This window comes from Meriones unguiculatus, chromosome 6 (genome assembly GCF_030254825.1).
Source record: "Meriones unguiculatus strain TT.TT164.6M chromosome 6, Bangor_MerUng_6.1, whole genome shotgun sequence".
Classification (NCBI taxonomy): domain Eukaryota; kingdom Metazoa; phylum Chordata; class Mammalia; order Rodentia; family Muridae; genus Meriones; species Meriones unguiculatus.
This window is the reverse complement of record NC_083354.1, coordinates 82,323,957-82,346,150: the sequence shown is the minus strand read 5'-3', so window position 1 is coordinate 82,346,150 and position 22,194 is coordinate 82,323,957. Positions and strand designations below refer to the sequence as shown.

General features: G+C 43.9%; 1 protein-coding gene across 1 annotated transcript in view; it reads left to right on the top strand.

The window, feature by feature from the left end:
• Zswim6 (zinc finger SWIM-type containing 6) overlaps positions 1–8,762 on the top strand; it is a 163,355-nt gene extending 154,593 nt beyond the window's left edge. The window contains exons 11-14 of the mRNA XM_021632755.2: positions 2,329–2,486; positions 3,103–3,266; positions 4,799–4,880; positions 6,106–8,762. Of these exons, the coding sequence (XP_021488430.2) occupies positions 2,329–2,486; positions 3,103–3,266; positions 4,799–4,880; positions 6,106–6,968 (1,267 nt within the window). The 3' untranslated portion in view covers positions 6,969–8,762. The remainder of the gene's footprint in view (positions 1–2,328; positions 2,487–3,102; positions 3,267–4,798; positions 4,881–6,105) is intronic.
• The last annotated feature ends 13,432 nt before the right edge of the window (positions 8,763–22,194 follow it).

The following is a 22,194-nucleotide window of genomic DNA, read 5'->3' as shown; positions in this document are numbered from 1 at the left end:
TGAGGAAAACCTTCATACTTGTGACCCCACATTGCAGCACCAGTACAGGAAGGCCTGCATTACTAGGACATCAGTGCACCGCTGGAGGCCAGATGGGCTGTGTCTGTGGTAAAGGAGTCCATGTTAGGCATCTCAGGATCTGTCACTCTAGTCCACCGCCCCCATCTCCCTAGTAGTTTGGGTCATGGTGGTAAAAATGACCTCTGCCATCTCAGTTGTTTATTCTTACTTCCCTTTGAAAAGTTAATTCACCAAATAATTGCTCTTATTACAAATTTATCCAAGGGTGATACTTACTGATATGCTCCTAATAGCCCGTTTTTAAATCTTATGTGCAACCTGTCCAACCTGAAGAGCCTGATGGGGACATCTGCCACTCTTAAAGCTTTAGCCTTTTCCCTTTTGCTTTTTGAAACAAATAAATCACTCTTATGTTCTTAATGGAAAGTTCAGATTACATGTTATAATAATAGACTAAAGACAAGCCCTGGATAGATCTAAAAGCTTGAGTATGTTTGATCCTATAAGAAGAAATTTTTCATCCTTGTCTGTAATTGATATAAGGTTGGCACATGAATCCTTGCCTAAAAATTACCAGTGTCCCCAAAGTTACTCTTACATCTATCTTGTATTTGTGTAAGTTCCATGTGCTAATCATTTGTACCATTGTATTTGTGCAGGGTTAGGGTAGTCTGTGTGTGTGTGTGTGTGTACACACCTGTGTGGTAATGTTCAGGGGTGGTATGTAATTTCACATACACTTTTGACCACGGGAAGGAGACATCAATGATTTATTAGATAAACCTTTTAATATTCTGCGGATCTTTAAGTTGCCAAAAAGTAAATCAGTAACTAACATGAGCAGTAGTTTCCACCATAAATTGCTTCATACCATTCGGTCTATATTTTAGCGTACACTTTCATAAGTGGACCTTAAATCCCCATTTTTAGAAGCTGAACTAGAAGCCTTCTGGGGGACATAATGTTCACCTGTATACTTTGTCTAATCCTAAGAATTCCACTGGAAAGGAACTTAATGTTACGATGCCACAAGGCACTGTTGCTGCTACCACTGTAAAGCTAAAGGGTGAAGTTGCATCATGCTCCTGTGTGGTCCTGGCCCATGTGAAGGATCTGCTCTCCTGAGGAATGCCTGGAATACTAGCAAGGGGCTACTAGCAGGGTACTGCCTTCTGCTCTCTCTTACCTACTCCTAGCACCCTACCTAGCAGGCCTTCCATGCATGGGCCGTAGGTAAAGCACTGGAGCACTTCATGATAGCCAGGAAGTATGGAAGGAGGGAGGAGATGTAGCTGTGTGCTGGCTTCTTAGCCCTGGAAGAAAAGGTTGGAGGGTGGGCAGCTTCCGTACTTAACCTTCTCATCTTCCAGGGCTGTTGACTACGTTCCTCTCGAGCAACTCCAACAAGTGTCTGGCAGGGAGACAGGCATTCTTGAATCTTTTCAGAAGCTGAATATAACATCCTTGCTGAAATTCTTACTTCTTCATCCTCTACCTCACCACATGTTCTAATGCTAACACCTCTTTGATCCTAGATAAAAACAGTGAGTGAGCCATTTCGATCCTATGAGCAGACCTGGGGCCAGCATCATTCTCTGACTCTTACTCTCAGGGTCCCTAACTCTTGGTCCTTAATACTAGTGGGCTGAAGAAAGCCCATGTGTTGATGACTCTTACGGCATTATTTCAGTTAGAGCTACTCTGCTGATTTCTTTGGTACATGCTATTAGAAGAAATCACTAATATGATTTGTTTTCAAGAACTGTTTATTGTCAATATAGACTGAAGTCAGAAATCATACTAAATTCATATTTGGTTCTGTTCAGCCTCTGGTTGATAGAACATAGGCTAACTTCAAATTCCAGAGGTCATAGGAATGACTTCTGTTAGAACTTACAAATGTATAAAAAGGAGGCCATTTTGTTTCCCTTCCCTTTGTGTTTTAACAAGTTAAGATTTGTATTTACCATTGTATTTACCACTGTCTATTGCATTATCAGTCTTAAATATCCATTTTACTCTTTTTTTTTTTTTTAATGAGTAATTAAAAAATAGTACATGGAGATCAAAACTCATGTTTCAGAATTCTTGGGTCTGGATTTCCCTGAATATCATGCACTTTTTGTCAGTGCTGCTCAGGAATGAAAGAAAATGCTGTACAGTCCTCCCCACACCCCAAACTCAAGCCCCAGACAGCATCCGTCTCCATAGCGTCTACCCAAGATGCTTGCTTCTTCTGGCCGGACGCTATGGCCAGGGTAATGGACAGTAATGACTGACTGACCCTTCTTTGCCTTCTCGTTACAGGTTACTAGTATTGGAATCTACTGCTCCGACAGGAGACCTCACCCGCCCCCACCACATTGCATCAGTTGTTCCCAACCGATACCCTCGTTGGTTCACTTTAAGCCACATCGAATCCCAGCAGTGTGAGCTGGCGTCCACCATGCTAACTGCAGCCAAAGGTAATTTAATTTCTGAAAACCACATCATTTTATTAGTTAACACTGTCCTTTCTTTTCATTCAGAAACCCTTTTTTATTATTGTTTTTAAAATCAAATTTTCTACAGTAGAACTATTATCAAATAAGTTTCAAAGGATTTTTTTAAAGATAATAACTTTATGTTTTAGTCCTGAGGCAAATGGGTGCTACTCATTTGAGCCTGGCATTATCTTTATTGACCTATAGCATTAAATCATTGAGGTTTAGAAATAGAGCAAAAGAGTTGACTAGTTTTATTGTCCTTGAAATATTCACTCCAGTACATAAACAGAAGATAGCAGAGCTGTTTGCTGTCCTGTGTGAATTGGTTCCCACTTACATGTGCTTTGAGTCACTGATTGTGTGTAGGCCGGTCTTTATATGAAGCTGAGATTCATAGACTCTGTGGTGGTTATGGGACACTTAGTCATAACATCTGTGCCAGCTGTGAGCATAGATTAAATGAACATGTGCTTTTTGTTTGTGTCCTTTTGTCCTTGGTATGTGCCTCTATGTGTAGTTCCATGGCTTTTCCCTATTTCCGTTGCTTCACCTACATTTGACTCAGTTTGATTTGTTTTTCCCTTGTTCATTGCAGGCGATGTTCGGAGGCTGGAAACAGTATTAGAATCCATCCAGAAAAACATCCACTCCTCATCACACATCTTCAAGCTTGCCCAAGATGCATTTAAAATAGCAACTCTTATGGACAGTTTGCCAGACATCACTCTGTTGAAAGTGTCTCTGGAATTGGGCCTGCAGGTACTACCGGTTCTTCTTGTGGTGCCGCGGTCTAAGCAGCCCTCATAGGGCTGTCTTCACTCTGATTCTCAGTGGTACTAGAGCCCACGTGTGTTGCACATTCAGACAACACTACCATTCAGAGCTCTGGTTACTTCCAGATCAGCCAGAATTAGTCTGCACTGTAGCAGCCACACCGATGGAATCCTTATATGTGTTCCTCAACTTTAAAGACGTGTTTTTCTTACTGATAGCTTCCTGTTTCTCCTGTGGAGAGTAAGTGGAGAAATACAGAGACTTGCATGAAGCTAGCACAGGCAGTAAGGATTCAGTTGTAAGGGTTGACTTTTTTAGAGGCAGTGTGAATTTTTATTGACGTTTGCATCAGAGTTCTGTCTTCTTTTTACAACAAGGAAACTGGGTGAGGGCAGGGCCATCAGCTTGGTTCCGGTCACAGGCTGCTGCAGAACACAGCAGTGGGGACATTTGAAGTCATCTCCCAGGTGATGTTCCGTTCCTCACACATCCTGCACAGGACACTGTTCATACCAGGAACCAAAGCCTCTTTTGACTTTCTTCATCAAACCTGTGCTAACATTTGTGTTCTCGCTCATTAAAAAGGAGTTATACCCTACCTAAAGCATGGGCATTAGAAGGCCCTCATTAGATTATTGACTTGTTTTCTAAGTCATCGATCCTTGCTTTCAGTGATCTATTAATAATGTTTAGTGCAGTGGAAAATGCACGTGCCACTACAGCGTGAGGTGCTGTGTAAGCAAAGATGCAGAGACTGCTTTTAAATATGGTTTAGAATTTATTTTCTTAAACATAAATTCTTGTTATTTAGTTTATTTTGTTACAAATTGCCTTATTCTTGAGGGTGTGATGTAGAAAGAAACATTAATGTGATTCTGCTGCATTTTGGGGATTCTGGTTAAATGGTAGATTAGTGAAACCTCACCCCTTGCCTCATTTTTTATAGAACCCAAGAAGCCCATGTGCGCTCTCTCAGGCTTTGAAGTGCTAGGTACTGGATATTTTTACGAACATGAAGAGGTGGATAAGTTAATCTTAGAAAGTTATAATAGAATGTAGGAAGGTGAGAAATCAGCTGTGATACCAAAGATGGTTTCTTTCTGTAGATCTGAGGTGACCATCGTAGTCAGACATTGAAGGAATGACCAGAGTACATCTTTACCCACATGTCTTTTATTATTATTATTAGTTCATAAGAGACCTCAGAACAAAGTCCTAGGATACTAATGCTGGGAAGGAGAATCACACAAGAAAAGACATTCGGTGTCTTCCCTGGGACGCCACATGTGACTGCTGAACCCACCAGAAGTAGTGAGCGGGCTTTCTAGCTCCCAGAGCAGAACAAGGCCAGCAGGGGAGGCCAAGGCCAGCTCACACAGATGTGGAGGTCTTCACTCCCACTCAGGAGCTCTCTGGCCCTAGAATCTACCTAGTAGTTTATACTGTGGGATGAATTTGATTTTTTCCGTATTGACATGCAATTATCTTTAAAACATTTTGCTACCCTGCCCTCATAGGTGATGAGAATGACACTGTCAACCCTCAACTGGCGACGGCGAGAGATGGTGCGGTGGCTGGTGACATGTGCTACTGAAGTTGGTAGGTAATGTTTGGAGGAAAAGCCTTACTAAGGGTGCTTGTGGTAGGATTTTACCTCACAGTATGAGAACCCCTGCCCTTCTAGCACACACAGGGTTCTCTTCTCTGCTCAGACCCCATCCGTAAGTTACATAGCTCTCAGCTCTCACGCAGACGGCTCTAGGCTCGCATTTGCATGGAGGGGCCAGTGAGTGAGCACTTCCTCCCGGTTCCTGCACCACCTCAGTCCTCGGAGGCTTCTCTTCATCCAAGCGGCAGGGAGAGGATGATGAGCTGGTGTGATCTGCATGGGCTTTGGCGTGTGTGAGAAATTGTGGCTGGCCATGAGAGAGTCCTCAGAGTGTTCATCAGCTGTGATTTATAGGGCCCTTGAAGCAGGACTTAAAAAACTGCCCTGTCACAGATGACAGAGGCGGCTGTTGAAACTGCAGCTGGCTAAACTTTCCTCCTATTTACATCACAAAAGGAAGCACACCTCTTACTGGGAAGACACTGCCCTGAGTGCCTAGACACTGGCAGGGGATACTGCAAAGTATTCTTACTATTCTTTCACTCACGTGCAACATGTTATTTTGACAATTGTGAATTTGATCTCAGCATAAAAATTATTTTGAGATTATTAAAGTGCTGTGTTGCTGAAACAATGTAAAGGTAACAGGGCTTTTAGAACTGCCCACACCCTGCCGCCGTAGCAGGGTGGACACCTACTTTGCGCAGGTAAGATCTTTGTAAAGCCTTCGTTTGCAGGTCATTTCCAGCACCTGTGGCATCTGCAGGTCCGCTTGTACTCACTCTTTTTCTCTTGATTGTGGGTGATGTTTTCTTAATTGAAGGCCTTAAAGTTTTGTCACATCACATGTATTAAGTCCCTTTTTGTGTGGAGTTTGCCTCCCTTTTTTTTGAGGGGGGACTTCCAATTCTGTGGTGCATAACTGACAAGTGGCCCCACTGAACGAGTACTCATTAGTAAAAAAAAAAACAGTGTCTGAAATGGCAGGCAGTGCAGTGCAAATACCAGGCACCAAGAGGATTGCTTCTTTATTATAAGTTCATGTTCCTTTCAGGCATTCCACAGAATAACAATGCGTGTAACCTTCTCAGGGTTTCTGGCCTAGCTCATGTTGTGTGATGGGTAACAATGCAAGTGTCAGTTCTGAAAGTGCAAACAAAGCCTTTATCCAGACTTCCTGTTGGTAGTAAGAGGATTTGTTTACGTTCCTTGCAGGTGTTTATGCCCTGGACAGCATCATGCAGAGCTGGTTTACACTCTTTACTCCCACTGAGGCCACAAGTATTGTTGCGACTACTGTGATGTCCAACAGCACCATAGTCCGCCTCCACCTGGACTGCCACCAGCAGGAAAAGCTGGCCAGCAGTGCCCGGACACTGGCATTGCAGTGCGCCATGAAGGACCCGCAGAACTGCGCCCTCTCTGCACTGACCCTCTGTGAAAAGGATCACATAGCTTTTGAGACGGCGTACCAAATTGTCCTCGATGCTGCTACCACCGGCATGAGCTACACGCAGCTCTTTACAATAGCGCGGTACATGGAGCACCGTGGGTACCCCATGCGGGCCTACAAGCTGGCCACACTGGCCATGACCCACCTCAACCTGAGCTACAATCAGGACACACACCCTGCCATTAATGACGTTCTGTGGGCCTGTGCGCTTAGTCACTCCCTTGGTAAGAATGAGCTTGCAGCTATAATACCTCTGGTGGTCAAGAGTGTCAAGTGTGCAACGGTACTGTCAGACATTTTGCGCAGATGCACTCTGACCACTCCTGGCATGGTGGGACTTCATGGAAGGAGGAACTCTGGCAAGCTCATGTCACTGGACAAGGCCCCGTTGAGGCAACTCTTGGATGCCACGATTGGGGCCTATATCAACACAACGCACTCACGACTCACACACATCAGTCCACGGCACTATAGTGAGTTTATAGAGTTCCTCAGCAAGGCCCGAGAGACCTTCCTCATGGCACATGATGGACACATTCAGTTTACACAGTTCATTGACAACCTGAAACAAATCTACAAAGGCAAAAAGAAACTGATGATGTTGGTTCGGGAGAGGTTTGGTTGATAGAACTTGTATGGCTGGGGTGGGGCGGGGGGAGGGATGGTTTGTTTTTACTTGAGCCTGCCTTTGTACCCTTTTTAACTTAAAGAACAGAGCCACACGGTATTCCATGTGTATAGTTATATTGCGTTTGCAGACTATAAATTGTCACGTTGTGAAAGTTTGTGTGTTTTTTTAAGTTTTTCCCTTTTTCTTTCTTTTGTTTTTAACTTTTTTTTATTGGTTTGTGTGAGAGAGGTTGAAAAGGTTTGGTTTACACTGAGTATATGTTGTCAAGTGGCAGAAGTCCACATAGCTCTCCTGTTTTCTGTATACGTTCACAGCCTCAAAAAAAATAATTGAAATGGCTTTAAAAACCAAACAAAACACCTCCATCCTGTGATAAGTACCTCGAATGGATTCAGCTTTACTCCTTTGTAACTCATCTTCACCTTTTCAGCATACTTAACCAACCAACAAAACGAAATACTAATAGTAAAAAGGCTGACCCACGTGGCTTTGCAGTGCTGTTCGTCCAGAAGCATGGCACACGATGCTTGTGCATGTGGAAACTTAGCGACTGTCAACATACATTCTCAGGGATTTATCCAAAAAAATTAAAAAAAAAAGAATGAGAGCATTTATTGTACTGTATATATATTATAGTATATGTCTGAATATTGAAAATATAACATTAACTAATTTATAAAAAATATTCTATGTAATGCAAAATACTTGAAGCTGCAGTAGCTTGGTTTTAAACAAAAACAAAAAATGGAGAGAAATCTATCAGAAGGACTAAAAGTGCGCCTTGCTTCGGGGTTGGCTCGGGCAGTGAACTCCATGCTGGGCATCTGTGCAGAGCCACCCTCCGACTGAGTAGTTGGACAGACCTATCAGGAAGATTCTGTACGTATATATATCTATACAGCTTCTGTATAGATATATATATGCACACACAGACACCAACAACCACTACACCACACATGCTTGTAACAGGCACTCGAATAAAGAGGGACAATACACAGCCAGAGCAGCAAGCCTTAGCATTAAGAAAATACAGTATGCCAGAACTGGGGTTCGTGCCTCCTAGCCTAGGAAACTTAAAATAGCCTTTTGACACAAAACGCAAAATGTTTTCCAAAACAATTGACATGATACATTACGCCTTTGCAGTGAGCTAATAAGCTAACGTTTGTGCACAGATAACATTATATATATTATATATCTATTCTGCATAGGTATTTTGACTTTGTGCAGGACAGAAAGTTGTGTAGGTATGACTGTTCTACTTTTCAGTTCTCTCTTTTTTTAATATATTTTATTTTCTCTAGAATTACTCAAACAAAAGCAGCCTTCTATCTTGCCTTGTCTTAATGCTTTAAAATAACCAAACTGGAGATCTAACTACCAAACTGTCCATTATATTATTAAAATACCAACCTTGGTTACAGTGTAGTGTCTTTACTTTAGCTGATGGTTCTGTAACCTTGTGCTTTTTAAAGCAACTTTATGTTTTGGTGCAAAAGTTGTCCCGTGTCTCTTGTTCCCTCCATTAGAGAACATGCTAGAGGTATGTTTGTAGGTATTTTTGTTTAGAAGAACTATTTCATGCGCTCCATTTTATTTATTATAATAGGTAAAAAGAAAAAAAAAGGTTGTACTTCATCACTCATGTAAACATGCTCATGAAGTTGAAAGTAATTAAGATTTGATACACTGATATCAATTTATTTATGTAACTAAATCACTGTTTTATAAACTTGTTAATGATCAACAATTTTTGTTTTGATTAAAATTAGTTTTTTTGAAAGTTGATTCTGCCTCCTTTCTCGTATATCTCTTGCTTTATACTGGAACTGGGTAATTATTAGCTAGGATTTACTGCGTCTAAGTATTTAATAACAATTCTACTCCTCCACCAAATATTTATGCACTGTATTACAGACTCTTTCTTAGGTCCTAGAGATGCATTCAATGGTGAACAGAACTGGAGCCTGGAAATTACTGCCTGCTTGGTGTAGAAGATGACCTCAAAGACAAAAATGAGGCAGTACCTGAATCATTTTCAGCTATACAGTTCATCATCTCTCCCTGACCAGTAACTATAATTTAAGGTGCTAATAAATGCTAAGGTTGTGGGGTTTTTGAGTGTGTGTGGTTTTAAAGGAAAGTACATAACTAGGTAAATTCCGTACATTCAGCACTACACTGCCTCCATCAAAGATCTGTGTACAGAAAGATAGTATGTATATGCATGCATTTTAAAATACCACAAAACATACCACTAAGTATTCACAGTTCAGTGCAGTATTTTAACATTCTGTAACAGATCACCAGAAGTTTCTCAGCTTGCAGAATGGAACAAACAACAGCTCCTTCCCTCAGTGCGTGATAAATACCAGTCTACTCTATTGTTGGGAATTAGCTGCTTGGGATGCCCCCTCTAAGTGAATCTATGTAGTTGTGTGTCTTCTCGCAACTGACCTATTTCTTTCAGCACAGTGTTCTCAGGTTCACCCGTGTTGAAGTGTGCGCCAGAATTGCCCACTTTGCAAGCTGCGCTCCATCTCCTCACAGAGATCTACCACATTGTTTACTCATCCACCAGTGGACATTTGGGGTGCTGCTACTACTTAGCTGTTGTAAACAATGCTGCTTTTAACTAGGGAGGTATTTCTTGGAAAGATTTTTTATTAAGTGGATGTGGATACATACCCAGAAACAGCATTAACAAAACGGGGTGGGATTTTGTTGTTGTTGTTGTTGTGAGGATCTCCAATTTTCAGAATACATTCCCTTTTAAATTATTTTTAGTTTCTTAATATCTGTTCCTGAAGGAAGATTGCAAACGTCATTAAGTTAAGCCAGTAGGTAGAACTGAAAGTAAATGAATCTATGGTGACGTCAGATGTCCAAATATTGCCCAGTAGAAATAAAACCTATGCAGTGGTACAGACTTGCCTCTTTTTGTAAGCTTATTCATAGTTTTGTAGTTAATCTTGATGAGGGTAAATACAAGTTTTTGTAAATAATAGAACATTCCATAATGAAGTAGACTGCCAAGAGGGAGCTGTGGTATCAACGGAAGAAGATATATGCTTTCTAGTTGCCAAGTGACTGTACTTCCTGGTGAAAACTAGTCTTGTTTTTATGGACCATCTTTACAGGGAGTGCTTAGGATGGTCACGAAACTTTTAGGTGAGTGATGGAGAAGCCAGTTCTGTACCTCCAGCCCCTCAGTTCTTTGGTATCAGCAGTCCAGCAGACAAACCAATTTACTTTTCCCATCTCTAGTGGTCTGGTGATAGAGAAGACATTCTGAGACTAAATTTGAATAACAAGAAGGAGAAATAGAAGTAACAGATTTAGATCGTCCAGAGGCAAAAGAGTTGACTCCTAATGGGAGCTTTTATTTCTTACCTTCTTTGAGGATGAGAGCTTATTTGAGGATGATAGTTTGGGGGTGATAACCATCAAATACTAGTTGTCAACTGAATAAAAACTGAGACAAATATAGTCATGGTGTTACAATAGTACAACAAAATAACAGAATTGAGTTTTTTTATTCTCAAATATTTTTTTCACTTTTTTAAATTTTTATTAATTACAGTTTATTCACTTTGTATTCCCCCCTGTACCTCCCTCCTTCTTCCCCTCCCAATCCCACCCTCCCTCTTCCCCACCCATCCCCCTCTCCCAGTCCACTGAAAAGGGAGGTCCTCCTCCCCTTCCCTCTGATCCAAGTCTATCATGTCTTCATCAGAAGTGGCTGCATTGTCTTCCTCTGTGGCCTGGTAAGGCTGCTCCCCTCCCCTGGGGGGGGAGGGGAGGTGATCAAAGAGCAGGCCAATCAGTTCATGTCAGAGACAGTCCCTGTCCCCATTCCTATGGAGGCCACTTGGATACTGAACTGCCTGAGGCTACCTCTATGCAGGGATCCAGGCCATCTCCATGAGTGGTCCTTGGCTGGGGTAGCCGTTGAGTAAGGTATCCCAGAAACAGAAAGACAACACAGGGTATATACTCACTCATAAATGGATACTAGACATATAATATAGGATAAACATACTAAAATATGCACACCTAAGGAGGCTAATCAGGAAGGAGGACTCTGGCTAAGATGCTCAATCTCCATTCAGAAAGGCAAAGATGATGGACATTGGAGGAGGGAGAAAACAGGGAACAGGATAGGAGCCTACCACAGAGGGCCTCTGAAAGGCTCTACCCTGCAGGGTATCGAGGCAGATGCTGAGACTCATAGCCAAACTTTGGGCAGAGAGCAGGGAATCTTATGAAAGAAGAGGGAGATATTAAGACCTGGAGAGGACAGGAGCTCCACAAGGACAGTGACAGATCCTAAAAGTCTGGAACAGGGGTCTTTTTTGAGGTTTTTTGTTTTTGTTTTTGTTGTTGTTGTTGTTTTTAATATTGCTGAAAACCTTAAAAGGGAAATAAATGGTCAGAAGATGGAAAAATAGAAGGACAAATGATGTAAGTAACCTGATATGCTTTAGTAAGAGATGTGTAACCAGGTACAAATATTCACCAATATGGACAAGTTCAATGTAGTTCAGGCAAAAAAAGGAAATGTATTTGGGAAGAATGGTCCATTCAGTAAACGCTGTAGTGTAGGAGAGGCAAGCTTGAGATACAGGATTAATGCAGGGCATGACTCCTGCAGAAGGAGATAGGCAAACAGTTCACTGGTGGCAAATGTCACAAAGGAAGGGGAAAGGTAGATGGCCCAGGAAGACCTGATGTGAGACGTGGACAGATTCATTGAGGGAAATGAGGGAGCAGGGAGCTGGCCAGGGAGAGATATGAGGCACCGTGTTCCATGTGGTGGAATTGTGGAAGGTTCTAGAATATCAGCAAAGTTACTTACGGGGCAGATCAGGGTGAGCGCTGAGGTGAGCATGGAGAAAGGCAGAAGGCAGGCCTAAGTGGTGGAGATGTTCTTATTCCTAGAGGGGCTTCTAAGTCACAGCAAAGTTTTTCTCCTTGCCAGTTCCATAGTGAAGAGGTCATGATCTGGTGAAGAGGGCGAGAAGCCCTTTGCTGGCTGCTGTGTGGTCAGGTGCACAAGTAAGAAGCAGGGAGATGAATTAGGCTGTGGTAGACAAACCATTTGAGTTAGGACACATTGGGCTCAGTGGAGACACTGACCAGCAGCTAGAGTCTGCGTGGCAGAAAGTAGAACCACGTTCTGGTTTTAAACGTGGTATGTTCCAAAGAAAAACATCAGAAATGACTCCGTAGAATCAATCTTCAGCTACTGGGAAAGGTTCAATTAACTGAAATAGAGAATATGCCAGGGAGCAAGTTTCAGGAGAACAGGCATTCGGTGGCACACACCTTAAAATCTGGTGCCAGTAAGACCAAATGTGTAGCTGTGCCAGCAGGTAGTTTGGGATGAAGCTCAGAGTGAGAAAGCTTCTTCAAGGCTTGTTTTTAAGTGTTTTATAGGTGAAGATGATTTGATCCAAAATAAAACCCTAAAACATGTTATTTGCCTAATTGAACTGTTACTATGACATTAGCCCACCCCCAACGGGGTCTCCTGGTGTTGACCAGTAAATTGTAGTTTCTGTCTTGCACTGGGCCCTCTGAGCTTATCAGAGTCTACACTTGACTTGAGTCTTAACTTGATTTTTCCATATGTGGAAAACATGTTTATGATCATCATCACATCTTCTGGTTAATTCCAACATTTTGGAAAAAGCCAAGAGGCTTTGTTATGGCAGGTAAAAGGGAGCTATTTACTGGGAGGTGTGAATCCCAGAAAGCCTGTCCGCTGCTGTGAAAATCCTTTGTGTCTTCTGTACCTACAGCAACCGGAGCCTTAGGAACCTTAGGAGTTGCTTGATTTCTCTGTGCTGTCATTTGGCACGGATTTCACAGTGTCTACATTTTGAAGAATATTAGTTGCTTAAAAATCAACTAAAGCTCTAGGCCCTGTTCCTCTGTGCTTTCCCCCACCCGTCTATCTACCTCCTTTACCTCCAACTTCCTATTGTGAATTTTCAAACTTACGGGAAGGTTGAAAGAGTAACAAAAGGAAAGCTGCAGTTTCCTAACTGTTGGTGTGAGCTGCTGTGAGCTTCAGTGACCCACATTTACAGCTCAGGCCTGGGCTCCAGACCCTGTCTGTGTGAAAGCCTAGGCCCTGCTGAGAGCCATGACCGCTGTGTGGGGCACCAAGGTCCAAAGTGACAAAGAGCAAAACTCCCTCTTCTCAGAGCCAAACTGGAGAGCCTTCCTATTGGAAGTAGGAGGAACTATGAAGAAGGGAAGGAAAACAAAACAAAACAAAACACTTCTTTTACAAAAATAAATTGCCTTACATAGATAAGTATTAAAATTCAATGAAGAGGGGTTAAAACAGGAAAACCTCAGATCCACAGATGAATCCTGTCTTGAAGAGTGAAGTCACAGGCTTATTTGGAGAAATTTGCTTTTCCTCCATGCAAGACTTTTCAGTGGGTCACTGCCTTGTAAACATGTTCTTTTGAGAAATACACAATGTCAAGCACATGAAATCTCTAGAACAGTTGGATCATTGCTTCTGCTTTAGAATAAACAGTGCACTGCCCGGGTCCACAGACACCAAAGAGATGGGCAGGGTTAGTATAGTATGTATGGATCCTGCCATAGTTTCGATTACCATCACTGTCATGATAAGCACCCTTTCATGTTTACCATATACAGACCCTGTTCATACACGTCACGTTGGTGAATGCATTTGCTCAGTCTTGTATGTGTAATTATTACCATCCCAAGTTTACCCATGAAGAGACAAGAACACAGGTTACCCAGAGTCACACTGTACCAGAGAGCAAACAGCAACAAGCCCTGGCAACTGTCTCCAATCCAAAGTCACTCCTGAGTGGTTCATGCTCTGTTGCTTCTCGTGGAATTACATTTATTGATCATGTACTGTGCCATAGAACTGTGGAGCCCAAATATATTACATAGTTCCAGCCCTCAAGAGAACTCGCTAAGATGAACTTAAAAATGGGTGAGCAAGATGACAGCTACCCCAAGTTTTCAAATTTTTGCAGAATGGAGTTATGTGATGTGACATTTTACCATTTTCCAAGCCATACCCTCCCCCGACTTTTCTCTCTCACCCCTCCTCTGTGGTGTGTGTGTGTGTGTGTGTGTGTGTGTGTGTGTTTGTGTTTGTGTTTGTGTAATCATACCAGCTCACCTAACATTCCAAAGTGAACCCTAGGCACCACCATGTTTTCCTTTGCTAAATCCTAATTGACTAGTCTGGATTTAACCACCACATCTGCATCTTAGCCAGTGGTTAGCAAAAATTGGGGTGAGGGAAAGAGCAAGCCCATTAATTTTCACATTAGCAAGATATATCTAATCCCCTTAGTATTTGCATTGCCTCATCCATCGGGGATTTTAAGAGTGTGGTCCATGAACTACCTGCATTAGAACTATCAGAAGGACAGTCAGACACACTAATGCCTGCTGCACAACCCAGACTGAGTTATTAGCAAGGGACCATTTTGCATCCAACATTTACTCATGTTACATAATGGGTAGCTGAACTACAAGATGGCTTGGAAAAGTAGCTGTGTGGGGTGGCCTCTGGGCAAGACCAGATCCCAGCCCTGAGCAGGGCGCCCAGCCACCTGCTCTGTACCTGTTTCCGCTGGGAACTCCTCCTCCCACCAGAGAAGCAACATCTGAAAGGGAAGGGAGCAGGCTTCTGCAGAGGCTGCAAGTATTCATGAGAGAATGGCTGCAGGCTGGACCCAGGCAGGTTTTCTCCTGAAGGAAAATATGAGTGGAACCCAAAACATTCAGCAAAAGTTCCCTTGAAACATCTTGGGCGGTGTGGCTTCCTGGAAAAATACATACTGGCCTGAACACACAGCATCTAAACACACACACACACACACACACACACACCACAAGCATTCAGAAAGTCTGCAAACTTGCAAGGCAGGAGCCTCCCTAGAAATGGCACTGCCAAGCCCCCGAGCAGCCCCGCCCAGTCTGGCTCACAGCTGAATTGCATCTGCAGCCCCCACTTTAAGCTATTCTACCATGCCTGATGATCAAACGCCTCTTTGTTTTGTCTTTTCCATGTCATGCCTCAAACCCTCCCATCTCCTCACTGGCAGCCAAACAAAGTCACTGAGGATCCATATTGGGGACCAGTAAATTTAATTTGTGGGTGAAATTCCCTAGATCAATTTTGATTGCTGTCACTCTAGGAGATCTGGGGGTCTCAGGACCAATGATGATGCTTGAGGACCGTTTCTTGAAACTGCCTAGCAGAGAATTTACGTTCAAAGTCTATTTGCCCGTCAGGTCCAAATGGATTTTCTCTTGCCTAGTGACGCAGGGGAGAAGGAGGTGGAGGAAGGAAGTGGGTTTCTGTCTTCACGACCTTCTCCTGTGCCTCTGTTTGAAGTTTCTTTGTCAGACATGTTGTTTATAAAGAAGTGACTTTGAGGCAGAGATTTTCTTTCTCTGAAGCCCTTCCGGGACACACCCAGAACTTTCGGAGAAGAAGTGGATATCTGCATTTGCAAGGCAGGTCCTCATATTGGGTCCAAGTGGTTCTGTACCTGCTACGGGTGAGTTGGATAATGAAGTGGCCTGCTTGGGTACAGTAAAGAAGAGCAGGCTCGAATGCCATTGTCTTCTCTTTCAGCATGTGCATATGAATGTGGGGCTAAAAGCTGTGGTGGGAGGCTAGATGTCAACCATACGTGTCATCCCTTGGGTGTTGTGTGTACCAACCTTGTTTTTGTGCTGGTCTGGAGCTCAAAGACTAGCCAGTGAGTCAACCTGGGAGTCTGTCTGTGTCCTCCTTCCCAATGCTGCAGTTATAAGCAAACAAAACATAACTCTTTTGCCTGGGTCCCAGGGATCAAACCCAGATCCTCATGGGTCCACAGTAAGTCCTTTATCGACTGAGCCATCTCCCTAACTACCTATCTTTTGTTTTCATTAAGTAGACATTTATACAGGGACCAGAGGGGTTTGCTGAGACTGAAGCATCAACCAAGGACCATGTGTGAACTGGACCTAGGCCCCCTACAAAGATGTAGCAGATGGGCAGCTTAGGCCTCATGTGGGTCCTCTAGTAAGGGAAGTGGGGACTGCATTGGACATGGACTCACTTGTTAACTTTTTGACCACTTTGCCCTGGCTGGACTGCCTTGACAGGCCACGGTGAAGAGGATACATTCAGTCCTGATGCAACTTGATGACCTGGGGTGGATGGGAAAGGGAGCTCCCGAGAGAGAAAGGGTGGGGCCGGGAAGGGAGGAGGGAAGGGGATACAAGGATGTAAAGTGAATAAAATAAATGAGAAAAAAGGGAGGCTTTTATACATTTCTAATCTGATTGTTCCCGCTGGTGCTTCTGGCCCTGACAGTGAGGGAAACATACACTTTCAACTAGGAGTCACGGTGCCTGGCTTGACTCTTCCATTAAAGCAGGAATGCTTCTCTTTGCATGCGTGACGTCCACAAGCCCTTTAAGGCGGCAGTAAAAACGTGTTACTTCAACTTGAATGGGATGGGAATCTCAGAATGAGTAGGTGGAACCAGGACACTGGGAGCTTTGCCCCGCAGGAAAGGTGGCGTTACCAGTGATGGGTCTCTTGGTTGCCTTCTAAGTCCTCTGAGACCTCACTTGCCAGTGGGGTTGTAACATGGGGTCTGAGCTCTCATGAATACTTCTTTGAACAGGTATCACTGGGGCTCTGCCCTCTCACAAACCAAGCAAGCCAGGCTTGTCAACAAAAGCAAAGAAGAAACGTAGGAGCAGTGGCTGGGGTCAGAGCTTAGGGATGGAGGGATGCTTAGTGGCACAAGGCCCTGGGTTTGCTCCTTAGCTACACCCACCCAAGAATAAACAAACTCTCAGTGGTATATGCTTGTAATCCTAGCACTTAGGAAGCTAAAGCAGAAGAATATAAGGCTACTCTGGGCAATAAAGCAAGACATTGTTGGGTGGGGGGTGAAGACAGAGAGAGAAAGAAAGGAAAGAGGAAGGGAAGGAAGGAGAGAGATGGGGAGAAAGAAAAAGGAGGGGAGGGAGGCAGGGAAAGAGGGAAGGAGGAGACAAGAAGAGAAGAAAAAAGAGAGAAATGTAGGGCAGGGGTGGTCTGCCATTTGATATCAGCAATTGACAGATATCTAAAAATAAATGAGGCTCACAATATTTGAATGGGCTAACACACTGAAGAAGATGAGGAGGAGAGTGTTCATACAGTACCTAATTGGTTAACTGCTGATTTCTGAAATAACACAGTGCTAAGATCACACAGATTTTGCCGTTGTCTGAAACTCAGGCTGGCCTGGCCCAGGGTTATCGCTTGCAAAAGGCTGGTCCAGGGAAGCTAGTCTCATTGAAAGGGAACAATCAAGCAGGGAGTGGTGATCAAAAAAGGAATCAGCCCAGGGTCTATTCAAATGTGTTACAAGAAACATGTGAAAGAAATGCTAAGAAAAAGAAATGGTTAAAAAAGAAAAACGCAGGCCTCAGAAAAATGTGGTCAAGTAGATAAAAGCCTTGATCCTATTTAAAAAAAAAAAAATGAATTCAAACAATGTGGCACCCCAATCTGAAAGCTCAGAGCAGAGAATTAAAAGCTGAAGGAAAAGCAGCTATTATCAGCATTATTCACTCCTTTGTCAGTTCGCAAACAGACCTTAACATGTGTCCAACGTGATTCAGAGCAATTTCCTGTCTTAACTCACCCATCCTTCCAACAGCCTGAGGTGAGTGTGTGCTCTCCCTTCGCTCGCTTAACGATGAAGAACCCAACGTCAAATAACTTAACCGGAAGTGCATTCCAGCAACCACGACTCGGGAGTCCTTGCTTCTAACCACTCAGTGACATTGGCAAGGGGCTGGGAGAACCCGCAGAACAGCCATAGCTCACAAGGGAATAAGCCCACAAGGGAATAACTACCGCAGAAAAGACAGGCATGGCAGGAAGGAAAGGGTGGAAAAGCAGTGGAATGAATTGGAAATGAAGACGAGTTTGGCAACAAAGAGGCGAAAATACTAGCCAGAGATGTCAGTCCAGTATCTCCAAACACTCTTCCTATAGAAAACCTGCAAACTGAGAATAAAGGCCCGGGTTCCATGTGGGTGTTTACAGAATAGATTCTTACCATGCCCACGGAGAGCTTATCTCCTCAGAGCACAGCAGAGCACCTAGTCTGCACAGATGAAGAGAATCCCAAAGGCATCTATGTAAGGACAAAGTCGAGTTCACATTAAACTTCATGGTGATAACACATTGGAATCACAAAAAAGACAAGGTAGGGGATCTAAGAATGTCCTACCCAGACAGCAAGTGAACTAGAGACTCAGCAGAGGGGCTGAGATGGCTCAGTAGTTAAGACATGTACTGTTACAGAGGACCTAAGTTCAGGTCCCAGTAACCATACAAGAAACTCACTACTGCAGGGAAGCCCAGCTCCATGAGGTCCAGAGCCCTCCTCTGGCTTTCACTGACATGGCTGTCATGCATACAAACACGTGAACAAACACACACACACATAATTAAAAATAACACAACAACAACAACACAAAAGCAGGTAATAAGCTTTTTCAAATACTCCAGGAGAAGCATTGCTGACCACTTTGTGAAGCAGCTACAGGGTTTTTTGGGTCAAAGAAGAAATTTCGGCTAGAGAAATGCTGGTGAGCACTGAATCATTCAGCTGTGACCTAAAGGCTGATTGGTGAGTGTGGTGTCCCTTCTCAGTCCAGAAACAACATTCTGTGAGGACCAGATTCTGGAAAAGAGACAGAAGGTAAGCAGCATGTGGTGGCTTGGACAAGAATGGCCGTCATAGGCTGTTAGATCCAAATGCTTAGTCACTAGTGAGCGGCACCATTTGAATGGATTAGGAGGTAGGACCTTGTTGAAGCAGGTGTGGTCCTGTTGGATGAATTGTGTCACTGGGTGTGAGCTTTGATGCTTTAAGAGCTCAGACCGACCCGATGGCTTTCTCTTTTCCCCGATGCCCGCGGAGCCGGATGTAGAACTGTCGGCTTCTCCCGCACCACGTCTGCCTGCATGCCACTGACTTCCTGCCATGACAATAATGGACTAAACCTCTGAAGCTGTAAGCATTCTCCAATGAAAGGCTCTCTTTTGTAAGAGTTGCGGTGGTTGTGATGTCTCTTCACAGCAACAGAACAGAGACTAAGACACAACAGTTTTCATCTATTTTAGAACTGGAAGTCAAGGCTGGGTAAAGACAGATGAATGCAATAATAAAAGTACATTGAATTGCAAGAAACTGGGTAGTTGTTGAGTAACTGTAAGATGTGCTGGTAAGCAGAGAATGAGCAAATCATATGTGTGTGTATGTACATTAGCATTTAATGGGTGAGAGGATTATACGTGTAATAGGCTTATAGATGCATAGATTATCTCTTGAAAGCTACATGAACATTTTCAAACGATCTTTCCCTATGGAGAAGAGATCTGTTTGGTTATGGTACAAAGCTAGGAGGGAGAGTTTCACTTTTATCTTTGGAATCTTCAACCGTTATGCCCTTCCTACACAAACTAATAATGGGTTGTTGTTTGTTTGTTTGTTTGTTTTTAGGATTTATTATTTATATAACTTTCTGTCCTGCATGTGTGCCTGTGCACCAGAACACCAGAAGAGGGCACCAGATCTCACTATAGATGGTTATGAGCCACCATGTGGTTGCTGGGAATTGAACTCAGGACCTTGGGAAGTACAGTCAGTGCTCTTAACCTCTGATCAATGGTTATTTTTAACCCAGGCTTTGATACATGTTCACAAGCCTCTGGTCTACACTGGGTTTTGTCCTTTTAACCTCCTTTCCGAGTCACTGTGTTTCCTGGCATATTTGGTTCAGCTCTGAGTTCACATTGCTTAACTCCAGGTGATCGAGTTGAGCCCACCTGAAGAAGCAAATGCCACCTTCTTGCCACAAGCCTCTTGCCAGGGCCCCTGCACTCACATGGAGACCTCTGCTGGCCTCACAGATGAATCTGCACAACTGGAGAGAAAGACACTTGTCCCAAGAAGGCTAGGGAAATTGATGTGGACCAAGGAGGGGTTTGAGAAAAGTAGCTGACTTTTTTATCCTCTCTTACAGAAAACCTGTAACCTCCTGAGGCAGACCACTATGCACAAAAGAGCTGAGCTATGGGCAAAATGGCCTCTTTCTTTACTATTGAATCCAATGACTCAATGGAATCCTCAGACTGCGGCAACAGGAGAAGAGTTGGTGATGAATTGTTCCAAACCACTGGATTTCTATGCATCTCACAGAATCCTGGGCTTCCTGAATGGGCTGATGGAAGACCTGTTGCCCAGTGAGGTCAAAAACTGGCTGCTCACGGCTGGGTGATTAGTTGCCTCTTAAATCTGTAGGTACACACAGGATGCATCCCTGTATCTGACGTCGACTCCCTCTTCGTGGCAGGCGACGCTCCCAGCATCTTCCTGAAGGCTCTCTGGGAATAGCGTTTTATCTGGCTGCCAGCCAGACTGGAAACTGCTTCGGTTCTGTGGTGTGAAGTCAGACAGCTGTGTCAGCAAGGGAGGGACGGCAGTCTTCAAGCCTGCAACGTTGTCCTCGCTGTCTGAACCTCATGGTCTCCGGGAGCCACAGCTGTGCAAAGTGCCCGGCTTTCCCCACCCTTCACTGAGGCATAGTAGGATAAACGCTGTATTTGAAATTTTATGGCCAATCTCCTGACAGCTTTTGAGACTGGGGTTTGAAGTTTAAAGAAGTTTTAGCCTTGTACCTGAGTCCAAATCTACACAGTCTGTTCAGCTGGGTCACCATCCCATTCACCCTGCACTGAAAGCCTTTCGGGAGCTTATCATTGACCACACCTCTCCGTCCTTGTCTCTAAGCTTACTGCCATTCTTGAATCTTAAGCGGGCCGGCTGAACTGGAAAGCAGGAGCACATTTCACTCTTCTTTCCCTCTCTCTCTTTCAGAGTCAAAACAAGTGAGAAAAGACACTGTAGAGGAAAAGACCCCAGCACTGTGGGCGGATCGCAGATTTTGTGAACCACATCCCCTTTGCCCTCTAGGGCCTGGAAAACAGTGCTCAGGGGGCACTGAGAAAGGAAATCTTTGCAAATGGTTGGGATAGATGAAATATTTGATGCTGTGGATGATGTAAGCAAGACCACCTCTTTTCCCCCAGCTTCGTGGCTTAGATTCTTTGCCTTAGATTCTTTGCTTAGATTCTAGGGCTGGGGAGATGGCTCAGGGAACAAAGCATCTGCTTTGTAGATGTGTAGATAGCAGTTGGGACCTTTGGTGTCCACATCCATAACGGTGAGACTAAGATCACCACAGCACTTGAAGAGGAGATTCGGGAGGATCCTGAATAAGATGGCTGGCTAGGCTAGCAGTATCGGTGAGCTCCTGACTCAACTGAGGGATTCTGCCTCAAAAGATAAGGTAGAGTGCCATCAAGGAAGACCCTCTGATCTCAGGCTCAGGCTTCTACACGCATGTGCACACACATGACGTACACCAGTACACATGTGACCCCATATACATGCAAACGTTCATACCTGCACATAGACCCTACACAAAAAGATAAAATATATGTTAATAATAACGTAATACATCTCTATAGATTCAGGTGGCTCATTAGGACATGAAGCAATCTTTAAAGGGACTGCCTTTATTTAGACCTCTGAGGGGCTGGCTTTGAAAGGACCCCACCTCCAGCCTCGTTTTTGACACTCCCCAACCTCTGCTGTTGGAGCCGATATAACCTCCTTATTTGCCCTGAATTGCTGAGCAAGGTTTAATGAGGGCACAGAATAACTGGGTGTAGTGTCACCCAGGTCTGTAGCACAAGGTTGCTACTCATGGTAGCTCTTAATTTGCTTTTTCTTTAAGACGGTGTCTGGGATAGTGATGACCTTTGTACTGGCTTGGTTGGGATGGATTGTGTGGATTCCTGGGTTGGAGGGAGCTTCCTGTCAGTTGTGTTTATCAGGAATGGCTCATGGGATGTCATAGCGCTCCTGAGCCCCTGGAGAGCTGTCCATGACCACACTCCTCTCACGGTTGGGCTTGGAGAACCATACCTGCTCTAGTCTTTACTCAGAAAAGCTGGCACTGAATACCTCACAGAACCCAGAGGTTTATCTCACCTGGATCCGGGGAAGCCAAAGACAGAGGTTTCAGTATGCTTGATGTCTGGTGATGGCTGCAGCTCTTGGCTTCCGAGATG